General features: G+C 35.9%; 1 protein-coding gene across 4 annotated transcripts in view; it reads right to left on the bottom strand.

The window, feature by feature from the left end:
- Positions 1–17,025, bottom strand: part of ATRNL1 (attractin like 1) — a 431,935-nt gene that overhangs the window by 327,867 nt on the left and 87,043 nt on the right. For all 4 annotated transcript variants that reach the window (XM_015633605.3, XM_019007290.2, XM_033515621.1 and 1 more), the window contains exons 12-15: positions 16,133–16,341; positions 13,844–13,962; positions 8,288–8,420; positions 6,884–7,065 (exon numbers count right to left, since the gene is read on the bottom strand). In XM_015633605.3, coding sequence (XP_015489091.1) covers positions 6,884–7,065; positions 8,288–8,420; positions 13,844–13,962; positions 16,133–16,341 — 643 coding nt within the window. The remainder of the gene's footprint in view (positions 1–6,883; positions 7,066–8,287; positions 8,421–13,843; positions 13,963–16,132; positions 16,342–17,025) is intronic.

Raw genomic sequence — 17,025 nt, 5'->3', positions numbered from 1 at the left:
ATACCAGAAAGAACATGATACAAGCAGTAAAAGTGGAACTTGGACATCTGGAAAATGGTAGATAATACATCTGTTGTTATCTGTTGTTTTATTTGTTGTTTAGTTGACTAGGTTCCTGTTTGTGTACGTGGTCCACATGGACCAGAAAATCTTAGATACCTACACAGCTCCCTGTAGATGCTAAGTGGGCACACCAAGCACATAGAGAATAATGTCAGGGGCTTAGGCAGGATGAACTGCTGACAAACACACACATAAACCAACCCTACATGCCTAATTTGAGATTCAGGGATTCCAGCCAAGAAAATCTTTAACGTATTACCGACTGTTTCAATTGCACTGCCAAATAATTTAGCATCAGTATATAAAAACAGGGATCCTATTCCAGCTATGGTGAAAAAGTATGTGAGCCAATAATGAAAACTGAGAGTGCAGCAGTGATATTTGGAAATAAATTCTTCCATTTGAGTAGGAGACTGTCTTGGAACCCCTTTAATGATGACGAAGTCCCAGAGAGAATCATGAAAGCCAAAGCAGCCAGAGGAGATAAAAGCAGCATCCCTGAAATGAAAGGCTTCCAGCAGAAGCAACACATATCCCAGTCATAATCATTCTTAATAGCTGGACTATCTGGACAGCTTATAGTCATCATGTCAGGCATCTCAAATTCCATATGTACCATCTCTGGCTCTTTGCTAGGACAAACCATCAAAATACAGACCCAAATGCTGATGAGCACATTACCAAGGTCACACCATCGAAGCAGTGACCTTGCAGGCCCACTCAAGCCTCTCTGGCCATGCTGTTCGGATGCCAAGCACAGATTATCCGAGTGAGGCCTCCCAAATGCTCCAATGATGTGCTTAACATGCATATTCAATTATGTGGCATCAATTCCATCATGTGGTGGGCCACAGGTGAAGACTGCTGGCAATAGCAGAGAGTGTGTGTGAATATCATCAAAGTTTATCACCAAAAATGATTGCTACTGCACTACACAGAAGCCAACAGGAAAAAGCAAATCACAACAAGCGCATTCAGGAAATTCCACATGAGACATCTGCAGCCACCAAGGCTCTGTGGCTATCAAACTAATTTCTTTAAAAAAAGCAAAACAAAAAAAAGGCATCAATCTAGTATAAATTATCTCTCAAACTGATGAAAGGTTTAGTCAGAATAACTGGGAATCTCAAAGTATTTGAAGCAACAGAGGTACTTCAAATGTGTGAGCTGAAAATGCAATCCAGTTTCTTCTTCAGACTTAAGAAATAATGGGACTTGAACATCTTTCACTTGAACTCTATGGTTGTTCCATTTAATGCAAAATTAATGTAGAAAACTGATTCCTTTACTTTGAGTATCTTGCCAAAGATGCTTCTGAAGAGGATCAGACAGGAGGGAAATGAGACTGCCAGTTCTCTGGAACCAGAACTTGCTGATTCAAGATTCCAGCTCCCAGGCCTCTTGAAAAACTTTTTTAACAAACCAGATGAGTGAAAAATACAATGTAAATCATCTCATTTATTGGAAGTTCAGGTGACCTTTACTCAACATACAAGTGGGAAGAACATTACTCCTCAGAGAGCTCTGAAGACTTGTTCTTTCTTCCTATACATGCATATCTATAAATACTCCCTTGATACATTGTGTACAATTCATTTTAAAACCACATCAACAATTCAACAAGCTCACATAAGAGCATCCTAGGCAAGTTTAAAAATCAGTTTAAAAAAAAAATTAAAAAAAAAAACAAAAACCAAAGCAATGCAATACACAGCAGGTGCTCACATCCATTTGGGGAAAATTTATTATGAGCCTTACTAATGTTGCAATGGATAACATAAGTAAATATAAATTAAGAAGTATTGTATAGTTTTATCCCACTACACTATTTAAAATTTGGAATCACCCCTAGAATATGCTTGTCCTCTCATCCACATCATTCTAGGCTATTTTTTAGAATCCACAGCCCATCTTAGAAACTTTATATTTGTGCTTGAAATATATCTAGTCAACAGGTTTACCAGTTTTCACAGAACCATCTTTTATAACAATGAAAATAAATTGCCAAAAAACCTTTTTTAAATGAGAGATCAACCTTTAAGTTAGGAAATATTTCAAAATTATTAAATTCTGACAAAAACTGCTGGGTAAGGCTTTATTTTCATCTGACAAGAGGAACAAAATTGTGATCATACAATGCATACCAACAGAACACCATTCTGTAATCTCATCTACAGTCCTAGTAAGCTGAACATAAGGCCAAACTTTAGCCAAAACAGGAATCTATAAAACACTGATCACTAATAACTTCAAAAATATGCTTTTCTTTTATTCTGAATCAGGAAATTTTAATTTGCTTTTTCAATAGTAATTATGGAAATATGTTAGAAAAGAAAATTGTGTAACCTTAACTGGAAAGCTGATAGTTGGTGTTAAATCCACTGTTTACTCAGAGAAATTAAATCAGATTAAATTGCTTTGACATCTAAAGTGAAAGGGATCATTTCTACTCATGACACATTTTTTCAGGTACTACTGCTGAATCAGCACTAAGCTAATGAGGGCTGAATAATTTGCAGATGACTGAAGTGAGCAAGACTACCTTTACTGAATAGCCAATTACCACTGAGGCCCAAAAATCTCCCCTGCTTCTTAATTATGCAAATTACTGAGGAAGTATATATCTCATTCAAAAATGTATCTCCACCTTTATTTAAATTATTTTTACTTTGGATCTCAACTTGTCCTGAAAGTTTATAATACACTAATGTCTCGTTTTCTATTGAGTGCATCACAACACCTTATAAACAAAATTCAACAAACTTCTCAGGAATTGTTTTAACTCCTTGATTTGTTGCTCTAGGATGAAACATACAATTAAACTTTGATAATACTGCAGCTTCTCAGTGTCCTTATCTCCACATTCACATTTTGGAGAAAGGTTTGCAGTTAATTTGACTCTCTTCTGCACCATTCTGAACAAAAAACCTATTTCCTGAAAACAGCAGCTCTGTGAAGAGAAATAATGTGTTCTATGCAGACACAATGCTGGGTTTTCTATTCCTAAACTGCATCAATTCTGACTATGCCAGATACCAGCACATTCCATATTTTGTAAATATTTACCCAGTGACTGGCACATTTTAAGCAGTAGAAGCAAGATTTATGAGTTTTAAGTGTCTCTGGACCTATTAGACAAATATGATGCAATCTGGATGCAATTAATAGCAGGAGTCATGCATTAGGTCATGAGACCCACCAATTCTACTCTTTTTAAACTTTTCTATAGTCCAACTGGTTAAAAAAAATGTACAGTCTGGCAAAGTGAAAAAAATATAACTTTCCCAATTTCCATCTACAGAGATTGTAGCTAGCATTCCAGATTTTGGTTTCTTCTTGGAATTTCTTCTTTATAGAGGACAATTTTAAGAGGAAATTTGCATTCTTGGGCATCCAAAGTGAGTTGAGCTCCCCTAATCCTGAATGCAAGACAGTTAAACTAGAGGTGAGCTAATGGACAGTCAATGCAACAACTGCAAAATAGAGACAATGTGCTAAAATAATCTATTAGATTTCTAAAACCACAATAGGAAAGTGGAATTGGTAGAAACTGTTCTAAAGGGAGTAATTCAGAAACCAAGAGTAGATGTCAACTTCACCACAATCACACACATTATAAAACCACAGAAACACAGAGCCCTCAGAGAATACTTTGAGCTAACAAGGAATAACATTGCTATGCAAAGCTCACTAATTAACTGCAACCTACACTCAAGTGTAATTTATAAAAAGATGCTTAGCCTTGTGAGCAGTGAGTCAAAGGAAAAGTTGCAAACAGTTTATATAATAAAAGGCATTGTGGAAAACTGTTCTCTTCTTTCTTTGTGCTTACTACACCAAAACTAAATCTTCTCAGAATTTATTGCATGCTAACAAGAAAATTATTATTTTTAGTTAAATCCCACAGCTGCAAGCAAATTCCCAGGAGAGCTAATTGCACTTTTAAATTAATATACAACATTTGAATATTAGCAGGAACAGTAAATTAACCTCATATTGCTGTTTAATCTATTTTTCAGAGAAATTCAAATCTTTCCTTTCATAATATTTTGCTTACCAGGTCAATAAAAGCACATAAGAAAAAAATATTAAGTGTCATTTTTCTTGAGTGTGGGAATCTGCAGCCTATCCATTGTGTTTACTTTGGCATTATCTGACAGAATTTAATTTATTTTTCATGAACAATACAAACTAGACTTTAAACTGTTGGAAAAAATTTTAAAATATGTCTGAAAATTCAAGAGTGTCTTGAGTTCATACCACACAGATCTTTGTTTTGTCCCTTTCTTTAGTACCAAATGAACCTTCTCCTCATCCTTTAAAAATAGGCAACATATCGATTTCCAGTTTAGTACTGGGATTAGGAGAAATTATTTATACACAGTGAGGTGTGGATAGGGCACAGGGAAAATGGCACCTCCTTCCCTGTGAAGATTTCCAAAGCATCAGTGTATTATTCTAAACTTAATAAAGAAATTGTCCTAAACTTGTCCCAGAAGAAGGACTTGATGTAGAACAATCTATAAAATCACATGATGTTTCAATTAACAAGACAGAATGCTGAAGGCCTTCCAGGCTGTAGAGTTACTGATTTACAGGCTGTTTATTTGACAGCTTCTAAAATACACAACAACTACCTAAGTTGCTCTTCATTTCTCAGCATAAAATACCAAATAACAAAGAGATAAAGTCAGAATCATATTCTTATTTCCAAATGCTGCTCTGAGACATTCATTAATCCTGCTAAGTTTTTTTGTTTTCAGGTGAAACTGAAACCTTTTTTCTTTCCCAGGCTAAAGATTTTAAAGCCTTCAACATTAACCACCCGAGTCAAACTCTGCTGCAGATAATAAAGATTAAAACCATGGTGTTCACCTTACAGCAGCTCTGACTCCATTTGTGAACTCCCCACCAGCACCTGTTATAGAAACAAGCCATCTAAAATGAAATCTCACTCTTTAAATCATTATGATTGCAGTTTGAGAGGGAAAGGCAGGCAAAAGAAGATCAAGAAGTTTCTGAGAGCCTCTGTCACACCTGATAACACATTTGGGATGTATCACACTGAGTAAATGTAGCTGGACAGATAGATAGGAATGAAAAAAAATTATTTTTTTTTACTTGGTGCCACAGAAAACACCAGGATAATTCATGGCAGAATTTCATTAGAGGTTCTGACAGCTGAATGATTGTTTAATCTAAGACAGATTTTTCAAAAGTGTATACATTTGTCTACAACTGCTTAAACTGTATTTGAGGTATCTCAAATTTACATCACCACATTGGCTCAGGATGTACTTCATTTAAATAAAGATATGCTTAGCAGGATGTCATCTTGCAGAAGTTCTAAGCTCTGAAATGTAAGAAAAATCTTGCTTTCAAACACTAAAAAAAGCTATTTCTCATCTACACCTCAAGCCAGTCAGGAAAAATCAGTCACATCAATAGTCTATCACACATTATTAGATTGGAAAGCATCCTATGCAGTATTTTAAAAGGAATCAGGGGAAAGGAAAGCAAAAAGGAAAAAAGTGGTAAAATAAATAACCAGAGCAATCATGTTGCCAATATCATTTTGTTGTTGTTTTTGTTTCAATTACATTTTCAACATTAACTCATAACCTATGTTTGAAACTGCATTTTGCTGTAGAATGCTAAGAAGGATAACAGAATATTTCTGTCCACAATATATGTCCCTAACCTCCTGCTCTCTGAATCAGTAATAACATAAAGGTAATTCTTAACTGCTATTTCCTTTGAATGATCTCAATTCATCTTCACCATAACAACTTTGTAAATCACAGACTAGCTTGATATAAGCTTTAATTATTATCCACAATTATCTTTCATTTTCCTGTAAAATCCTAAACTACTTAAGAATTTGAGGATTTTATACTGACAAAGCACTGCATGTTCTACAAAACTAAATACACATTCTCAAAAATGTCCCTTTCAAAGAACAAATGATTTGTTTGTAAAAATCAGGATCATATTCTGCAACGACATCCCATCTGAGTGTACACTGCTGGGTTTCATATTTCTGAGCGTTCTTACATCTCATATACATAAACCAGTGATGTTTAAACACAGCAATAAGCATTTGAATATTTAACTGCTAAAAAATTGAACCTGACCACCCAGGGACAAGTAATTTCTGTTCCCTTCTCTTGTCCCACAGTTAACAATATATGGATTGTTAATATGGATCATTTTTTCTAAGGAATAATCTGGTGGTAGCTTGCTGCATTTGCCAGAGGCATGGAAGAGTTTTCAACTCTCTCTCTCTCTCCCCCCACCATTATTAGAGAAAGCTAATTAGCTCCAGCTAATTCCAGCACTGCTGTGCAGGGAATTGCTACATGTTTTACATACTAGTGCAGCTTCTCTGTGACCCTTTGATCCCACAAAGCAGCTACAGAGGAAACTGGCTTTTCTGGAGAAGTTACATCTGTACTGGTGCATGGGGTTATGCTGGACCCTGCCCTTGCCTGTGTTGAATTTCAGGATTAACTCTATCCCAGCTAAAACCAGGATACAAAATCAGTGTTCCAGCCATTCTCTTGAGTAAATACTCTCTGCCAAGTAAATAGTAACTTTTAGCATTTAAATCTGGAAAGGGGAAATCTTGGAAGCTGCTGTGTGATTTGTTTTAAATATGAGATTTCCTTAATATCTTACACGTGACTTGTACCAGTCTTTAGCACCATTTAACACATTTCTTTGAAGGCAAAAACTGTCTTCTCTTTGGACAAAACCCTAGAAGGGATTTCTCAAAGCAAATTTGTTTCACATAAACATCAATTACAGCTCCTCAAGTTACCTGAAGTGTGTACTTCTGTATTTCATCCAGAACAAATTCCACTTCTTTTGAGGTTGTTAATGAGGCAAGATTTCCACTCAAATTGTAGCAATACAGTTTGGCATTGTCGTAGCTTTCCCGACTGGAATTGATGTGGAGGCAGGCATCTCCAATGTGATTCCATCTTTCTCCACACAGGTGAGCTGGTGCAAAAAGCATACAATTAAAGCTGATTTGAAAAGAACTTTTAAAAAACCCAAGGGAGTCTGAATTTTATCTTCCTGAGATCATAAATCAAAATACATCCCACACTCAATTTCCCTTTTCACATCACATAAATTCAAAAATAAAAAGTATCATCGTATAAAATAGTGTATTGTTATGGAAAGAAAATTCCAGGAACTTAAAGAATAATTCCATGATAAATGCTAAGTTTCAGCATAATGTTTTTATGCCCCTATTTCTTCCTTGTATTCAGAACTGAGCACAACTAAATATTAAGATTAGATTATGTACATAAATAATAGTTTTAACAACTTCTTTTACTTAAATGCTATGTAAATTTAAAAATATAACAACTGTCCTGGAATTAATAAATCACAACTTTACACTATCCTTGTTTTATCATATCTTTGCATTTATATTTGCCTAAATACTAATGCAATCCAAATGATAGAAAATTCAGATAACATCTCAGAAAATATTTCTCTTCGACATTTTACAGGATTACTCAGACTCAGATAACTATTAAAAGATAAGTAAGAGCAACTGTTATAGTAAATCTACAAAGATTACATAAATACAGTTTTGAACTGCAGAGACTAAATTAAGTTATTTAATGTATCATCTCTGTAAAAAATGTGTTCATTAACTTCATCTGGACATAAGATCAATTGGAAAAGATTCTGACATCTAACTGCATACATGTAGCTATGAATGTAAATTACAAAATAAATACTATTTCAGAATGTTAACAGTCACCTTCTGAGAATATTTCATATGAGCATTTAAATATTCATTGCTTTCATAGTAGTACCAACATTAGACAATCAAGAAACTAGATCTTGGGCCCTATCTGCACAGGAAAATTGAAGCATAACTGAATTTAAAGTTTTACAGTAAAACCCCAGCTAGCAAAAGCCCCAATGTCAGTGTACACACCAGAGTAATATGGCCATTCAGCTCTGCACTCAGGGCTCATCACTGCCCTGTGCAGTGCATCACTGTGCCTTCACTAATGGCATTATCTCCCCCAAAACAAGTAAAGGTGGCACTGATCCCCCAGTCAGGGCTGTCATCACATCTGCCTTCACCTGGACAGGCACAGACAGGCAAGAGGAGGGAACACAAATCCATGTCTGCTCATGAACTGGCGAGGAAGAGGAGATGGACTCGGTTTTGAAAGCAGCTGTGGTGTTCCCTTACCAGGTAGTGCCTGGCACTCCTGCTGCCGCTGGTCCCACTGGCAGTTCAGGTGCAGGGAGCAGCTCTTGCAGCTCGTCAGTTTATTGCAGATCTGCTCATTCCTCACGTGACACTTCGTGTAGTTTTTAACTGACTGTAAAAAGAGACAAAGCAGCACCTCAAGCATACCTCTATTAAAAAAACAGAAGTCAAAACTTAAATACAGGGCAGGTGGATCCCTCCCAGATAGTTGTGGCCACCTAAAAGCTAAGCTGAATTTGAGCACCTTATCCAGAATCCTTTGTCAGATGCAGAATGTAACACTGGAGAACAAATCACCCCACCTGTTCTACACAGCTATGAGACTCAAACTGAAGAGGACAATTCCCTGTACAGAGAGCAGGAAGAGTTTAATAAACTAAACTCAGTATTTATTTCTTAGATAGTTTAGGGTTATACTTTCACTAAATTATTTCATCCTATGCAGGTTAAAGCAAGAAAAATAGTCAAACAGAACATAAAAAATGGCACAAGGTGCAAAATAATTACATTTTTAATTACTGAAGGTGCAATATGCTCCACACATGACAAAACCGGGAATAACTTAATTCCTTTGGTACCTTAGTATGCAAGAAAAGCAGTAAACACTGAAGGAAACCTGGGGGCTTTTATTTGGTGTGGTCAGTGTTTGTTGTTTTTTTCCTAAAAACTGAGGTCTTCCAAGTTGGACATTTTGAATACAAATCTTTCTTCCCACTGCACAATGCTTTTAATTAAGGCATTGTATTGATATTTTATTTAATGAACTGCCCTAAATCTTCAGCCAATTCATCAGCTTACCTATAAGGCTCTCTCTACCAACTTAATTTCAAGGTAATAATTAAAAGGAAGTCCTAATGCAAGGCAGCTTTATACTCACAGAACAGTTGAGATTGGAAGGGACCTATGGGAGTCCCTCTTGTCAAACCCTAATAAGTCTTGTCTTTCTTAAACAACAAAAGATTAAATTAATACATGGCAGCAAAAACGGATTGCACTTGGATAGCAAATGAATGATTTATTGACAATGTTGGTTGCTTTCCTTTCTAATAGTCTCCTGGAGTATGATTAAACAACTTAAAAAGGGACTGCATGACAATAAGTCACACAGTGGTTGGTATATGGTATATCACACACTGGAATATGGCAGTGATAGAGCAGGGAGGGGAAAAGCTGTCTCCTTTTATTTCTGTATTTTTAAAGGCCTGAAATAATGCATTTGTGAAAGTGAATTCACAATCTCACACAGAACCAGCTTCATTCCTGCTGAACAACACTACTGTTGAGGCATTTCATTTTGTCTTATTTTTTTCCTTTTATTGGATAAGATGCCTACCAGTAAGCTTATTTCAGGTGGTCCTTACTTTTTTCTGTTCAATAGGAAAGTCTGTTGTAAAGCAAACAGGACCAGAGAAGGTCTGAGTGCAGGCAGGTACACCACACCACAAAACAGCCAAAGACAATGCCAGCAAGTCTGTCTATCTAGGCCAAAAATGAATACAACAGTAAAGCACAAAAAAACAGATCTTTGGTACAAACCCACATTTAGTTTCACTCAACTTCTTCAATATGAAGCATATTCACAAAACTGCCTGAGAGATGCTTTAAAATGAATTTTAGAGCACAAGTAACCACCATCTGCTCATTTACAATAGCTCAACTAATACTCACTTTTAACACTTCATTTTGACATACCCTTAAGCATTCAGATTTCTTTTTTAAATTATATACTCTTCAGTGGTATTACATACAGATTACAATTTTCCACCTAAGCTGAGATATTTGTTCTATTACTTTCTAATCATGAAGCTTGTTGTGTTCTGGTTATTTAATGTTTAAAATAAAATTCAAAGTACTAGTGACTGTTCTATAATAATGTTCTTTGTTGTATTCCCTTATTCCCAGCATTTATTTCCCTTAAATCCAATTTAAACACTGCTTGCCTGAAAATCTCATTAGTTCAATGTAGATGTGAATCCAATAGGTAATTCATATTAACACAATATTAAGGTTATAACTTAAACTACCAAACCCAATGAAATTCAGAAAGATGACAGTCCATCTGTTACAGAACTTCTATATTGCTGTAGGATATTTATAATGCTTACACACCAAAGCATGAGTAAATCATGTTATATATAAAGCCTCCCTCATGTCTGATCTACTTAGATTTTTTTAAGCACTGATCCTCATATAGTAGTATAAGTTTTAAGTACTGATCCTGATATAGTAGTATATAGACAGACTTACGAACTGCAGTGATTTTCTGAATATTTATTGGAGAATGAAAAATACTACAACAGTTTATCTTAGAATTTCCAAAATTGCTATTAAATTATGTACCTCTCTTGTCCTCCTGAATTTTTCAGGTTAACAGTATAACCTTGTCTAGTTTGCCTAATATAAATGTCAATTATTAATTTATAGATTTCCTATTATTTTCCTCAAGCTACTCCCAAAACTTGCTGCTGGGTACTTCTTACTCATGAATTTTCTTTATTTCCTCCAAGATAAATTTGATTCAATTCATATTTCCTTCTACTACTTCACATATTTCCTCTTGTCTGTTCTTTGAATTCATCAAATGCAGGCAGATTGCCATGATTACTATTATTGGTATTGGAACTCCCATTTTGAAAGAAGGAGCTTTCTGGAAGCAATACAAACATTACAAAAAAACAAGGATTCTTATCTTTAAGGCACTGTGCAAAAACATTTAATGATGTATGACTATAGGTCTCTTAGAAGCCTCCTCTAGTATCCCATTTCCTCAGCAAAACACCCTTTCTCATCCCCTTCATGGATTTGATAAAGTTTGTTTTATGTTACCATACTCAGATAAAGAACACTGTTAAATCACACACCAATCTGGGCTGTATTTAGGTAACTGTCATCAATTGAGGCTTTATTTATTTATGTATTGCACATGTGGAGACCAACACACAAGAAATTCAGAGACTGCTCCTGGCAGTAAGAGCGTGGCTGGTTTCAGTCAGAGAGGAAACACATCCCTCTTGTAGGAAAATGCCCCCCTTGGAGCTTCTGAAGACAACATTACCAAAAATGCAATAGTGGGTGGAGGGAGAAATAAAACAATTCAGCTGTGCCTCAACATACTAAGGCTCTCTTTAAGGCTACTTCATCAATTCTTTTTATCTCTTTAGAAATTGAACAGAATTGACCATGTAAATTTTTTTACAGGGAAATTCAATCTCTGTTCTTTCTCAGTAAAGTAAACTTCATTTTGAATGACATTTTGTAAAGGTGCAGCAATCTAAAATGAAATTAATCTCTCCCACAAAGTCTTTTCTTTTTTTTCTCCTTTTTTTTGGTAAAGAATTGTTTACATTACAAATTATAGTCAATGTTCTGTACAACAGGATCGGCAGTAAGGGAGTATAATTTTCATAGGAAGCAAGTTAAAGCATTTTATGTAGAGACATAGAGAGTGAATACAGTTTCATAAACATATTAAGCAGATCCAGATGAACCAAGCCTCTGCTTGCAATGATATCAGATATGAGTATTGTCTACATGATCTATACCTTGATGATGCATGGGTCTGGACAGTAGGGGAATACAGTGTCCTGTTATATGCTGGCTCACATCAGAGGGTGAGCACAAGCAGGTGTATCATCAATGCATTAGCACTACTCATGAAATCCATCTGTCCAACTAGAGTTATTCCAGGGAAATATTCATATTTTACAAGCCTTCCAATCAGCAGAGTAGCCACTGCTTTGCAGATGAAATTTGCTCTATGACCATGAGGCAATGCCAACTGGTTGACAGCACATCTTTAGTAAACTGGCCAGTTTCCATGAGCAGATTCTAAAGCATTATTGTCTGTCTCATCTGGAGTCCTATGAGCTAAGTGATAAATCAAGGCCTTTGTACAGCTGCAAAGGCTCCTTGTGATATTCCTAAGTCTACAAGCTTGTTATCCCATATTACCATCAGAGTGCTGTCACAACATTTTCGTTTGTGGGCCTAGTCCAGAAGTAGCAGTCTATGAAAATGGATAATGAGCCTGATCCATTTCTTTTTCCACATGCTACCATTCTGTTGATGCTATTTTGGTAGGCTTATATCGAAGCTGCAAAATTCTGCCTCCATCATCTCACAGCCAGTAGACTACTTTTGCAACAGGCACCTTACATTTATGACAGCACCTCTTTCCAGAAATCATTTTGATGAATCTTTGCTACCCCATTCTTCAGTAACTACACTAACAGCCTTTCCTATTCACTTCAAACTCTGACTAAAAGACAGGAAATTATACAGAGCAGAGTGCGTAGTTCGCTAATTAAGCTGACAATCTTAGTCATGAAAGGTTGTCAAAGAAGGACACTGAACCAAGCAGCTTGTGCTAAAATACCTAGTGCTCCACATTTATTAGGGATCATTTATTAGGAATGAAGATGGTCTGCTCCTTAGCAACTATTCCTTGCTCAGGAGCTGAAAACCACGGTTAGCAAATTAGCACCTAATAAAGAACGATGTGTCAGGAAAAGAAGGACCCTTGAAGATCACAAAGGAAACTAACCATTAGTGCCTGGAATGTGAAATCCCTCTGACAGACTTGTAACTGTGGCTACTGATGAATTTGTGTCTGCATTGCTTTTATTAGTAGTGACTAGCTACAAATGCCAGTGATTAGAGCTGACTGTGCTCACTCTGAACAGGAAAGACTTGAGTCACAGTCAATCCAACTCACACCTTAATTTGTCTGGAGATCAGGATTGATTTGCATCAGGTTCAAGCCAGAGAGCAAGATACTTTTACTAATGAAAGCAAAAAGAAAGGATTTTGAAGTCAAGTACAGCCAGGTGTCTGTGGACTGCTGAAAAGTGTAAGGAGGCTAAATTTATAAAGATGAAATACTATTATAAGCTTGACAAAAATCAAATAAAAAGCAAGAGATGCAGCAGCTGATGAACAGCAACATGAAGTATAAAACTTTTTGGCACTAGGCAATATTAAAAAGAAGAAACTATAAATTTGCATGAATCTATGTGATCTGATTGCTTGTACTTAAAAAGATCAGAACCAAATCATCACAAGCCAGTGGACCTCACGGTTACAGAAGCTCATATTCCTTTAATGAGATGACTCCATGACAAAGAAAACCATTTCTATGATGATCAATGACCAGAAGGGCATGACTAATGAGACTGGCCTGGTCCTGTTTGAAAGGGAAAAAGCCAAACAGTGCCCTTGATGTGATCCATGGTTTCTGCCTGTCTACTGTACACCACATATGCATGAAATCCAAGTTAATAATAACTCCTTGACTTTTCAAATGTCATTAATTAGGGGATAACAGCATTAAGAAATACACAGTAGGCAGTACAACCCTGAAGAATACTTGTTTTACCCTGAAATAGATTCTTTTGCAGCATTCCAGCTCTGCCTTCTGCAACATTTTTAGTTCAAAAACCTGGCAAACAAGTCTGTGTCAAAAACAAGCAGCTACTACTCTACTAAACCTAGAAAAGGAAAAGTACTGATGACATACTCAGACTTGTGAGGACTCACCATGCTACAGTTACTGTTTGCTGAAATGCACTTCTTGTCGTCGCACCACTGGCAGCCGTTGGTGTTGGCGGTGCAGCTGGCGCAATCCGCGTAGCGGTAACATCTGTCGTCGGCAGCCGCTGCCACACAAATCAAACACAAACGTCCCACAGAAGGAGAATTACCACACATTTAAAACACTTCCTCAGAGCTTTTTCTGTTGCATCCTTCATTTGAACTCTAGCCATTCATAAGGGTTTAAGTTACTGTAGGAAATTAATTCTATTTGGTTAATAGGATTTACTCTGTTAAAAATTCCTTTATTTTTTTTATAGTTGAAGGTTCATAATTCTCATATCAACTAAAGGAATATTCACTGATTTACAGCAATGCAAAAATTAAGAGTATGAAGATCTTTTTTCAATTATTTTTTCTTCACTCCTTTAACATGGAAGAAAGGTTCTCTTCAAATGTAGGATTCTATAAATATTAAATGGCTATGCAAAAAGATGAGATAAAAGGAGTAAATGAAGCAATCTAAGATATTAGCAACATGTGTACATTTTAAATCTTTTTAAATTAATTTATGAACCTAATAATGACTGGTAAGTTAACACTCTGTCCTTTATCTACAAAAAGAATCTGAAAAAGAGTCAATGTTATATTCTTGATAATGCAACTTGGACTAAAATTTAGGTTATGTAAAATCATTTAGGACACAAATTGTTACTTCTGTTGAATGTGGCAAAGGTTTTAAAAGTCACCATGCTGCAAAATAGGAGAATTTGTACCATCTCTTACACTGATTACTGTGTTTAATCCTGTTTGGTTTGACTCCTTCAGTTTCAGGTTCATGCAAGCTTAAAAGATTCTCTTGCCAGGGAAGTCTTGTCATCCAAGAATCGATCTTTTGAAAACCACTAAAATTTCTGTGTATCCTTTGGTATTGACCATCAGCTGTTTCTCAGATGATACTCTCAACCAGGTAACAACTGAATCAAATAATGTAAACGAATATATGAAAAATTGGCTTTTGGCAAAAAATTACCACCTGAAACTGGACGAATTTGATAGCAGTGAAACACTGCTGGTCACATAACTTCTTCTGGAACTGCAATTATATAGAGCTCATCTCTTCCAAGCCGAGTTGTGCTTTATTTCCACTGCAGCACCTGTACTTTAGAAACTGCTTTTTTCATTTTCCTTCAGTCTTTCTGTGCTTTGTTCTGTTTGGGTTTTATAAACACCTGTTGCTATCAGTTTTTTATAGGATCCACTTCTATCTGTATTACATTTGAATTTAACGCCATAAGATTTTTTTCTTTCTATACAGATGAAACTTTCTAAATTGTAGATCTCTAGAAGCTCTGAAATGGTTCAAAAGCCATTTTCCAGAAAACTGTACCTGGATAATGTTTTTGTTATATCATGTACCTTTTTTTTCTGAGTTTGTGATTTTTATAGCCAGTCTAGAAACAAGTAAAAGCTATCAGAAAAATAAAATGTGTTGAAGTGTTGATTAATAGCAGTGCTAGTAACTTTTCAATGAACATTAAACACAGACTGGCAGTTTAATTGTATGGCAGTTTGTACACACAGCACACAGACAAAGTTTGCGAAGCAATTTTACACTGTGCTGAAAGGAAAGATGCACAGAAAAAATAGTAAGTGCATGTAGCAGGGATAAATATTCTGTTCGTGTGACATATAAGAACAACACTTTCACAAACAATTTATTTGTGACAAGCCAAAATGCTTAGGAATAGGTTGGAACAGTTATTCATAACAGTAAATTGCTGTTTCATACAATACAGCCTTCACAATGCCACAGAGAAATTCATATGACAAACTTGAACCCATCTGACATACTGCAAAGGGCTTGTTTGCCTCAGGTTTTTTCCCAGCTGTGCCTGTACTATATTCTTCTGTACAAATGTTCCTTTTTCACAAGCAATCTGCTTGAAGCAGTGATGCTTTCCTCTTTTATTGGTACACAGAGGTATGGGAGTGCCATATGCCCATAACACCAGGTATCACTTGCAGCATCCATCTGTGCTCTGACTGCTGCTCTGCTCTCCCTTAGCACCTTAAACTTGTGCCCTTTTGCATCTACTTCCCTGCATGTAAAATACAAAAGGATTCCACAACTGAATGATTTTTTAAAAATAGTCTATATATCTCTTGGGCTGGGTATTCTCAGGGGGGAACACTCTCAACATTCCAGACACTACTTCCATGTGATTACTTCTTTGGGGGTTGCCCACCCCCATCTCCTACATTGCATTACAAACCTGACTCTAATTCACTTACCTGTTTTCTTGGGACATTTTGCTCTAAGGATGTTATTAGCATGTGCAGATTCCCAAGATTCACAATGTTTCTTGTTCCACAGGCACCTTATTCCTGGACGAGCATTTTTGCACAGCTCTTCATCTCTGAATGCTTCACAGTTGGGAGGTTTGTACACAAGGATGTCATTCAAGAGAACACTTGAAAAGCCCCCAAATATATACATGGATCTATTGGGAAAAAGCAAGGAAAGTCAATGGTTATTGTAGGCACATTTTCTTATATTCTTGTGGTATACAATCAAAAACCCACATAGTATTACAAAAAAAAAAAAATCTTATTCTTTCTCTAATAAACACTATATCAGTGGTTCCTTTACTGATTACTTTTTCAATTTATTTCTCCATGGAAGTTGACAGTAACAAAAAAAATTGCTGAAAGCTCCCTGTGCTGTATGTCTTATGGAGTGGCATATCCCAATTGTCTGAAAAAAAAACCCAAAGAGCTTTGGAAGAATGCACTCATTTTTGAAGTTAAATATCATGAAATATTTGCCTTCAGAAAACAAGAACATTCTTTTAAAGACAGGTAGCAACAATTGGCAAGACAGATATTTCTTTTTGGTAACATTTCTGGTGCAGTAGCTGCTGACACAGGAACCAAAAGACTAAACCTGAGTCCTCACCCTTCTCATTAAAACTAAGAACAGTCTCAGATAATAATAGCAATAGAAAGTAGTCTCATAGTAATAGAAAACCTCTATATCTGTTGTATGATATACTCTTAAAACAGAATTAATCAGAGTTACCAATAGCAGAAATCTGGAGAGTGTCACTGTTTTGGTACCAAAAACTTTACCAAAAATACCACTAGGTTCTTTAAAAAGAAAAAAAAAATAGCAAAAAAAAATAAAA

The sequence above is a fragment of the Parus major genome, chromosome 6 (genome assembly GCF_001522545.3).
Source record: "Parus major isolate Abel chromosome 6, Parus_major1.1, whole genome shotgun sequence".
Classification (NCBI taxonomy): domain Eukaryota; kingdom Metazoa; phylum Chordata; class Aves; order Passeriformes; family Paridae; genus Parus; species Parus major.
The sequence above is the reverse complement of the archived record's forward strand: the minus strand, read 5'-3'. Positions and strand labels throughout refer to the sequence as shown.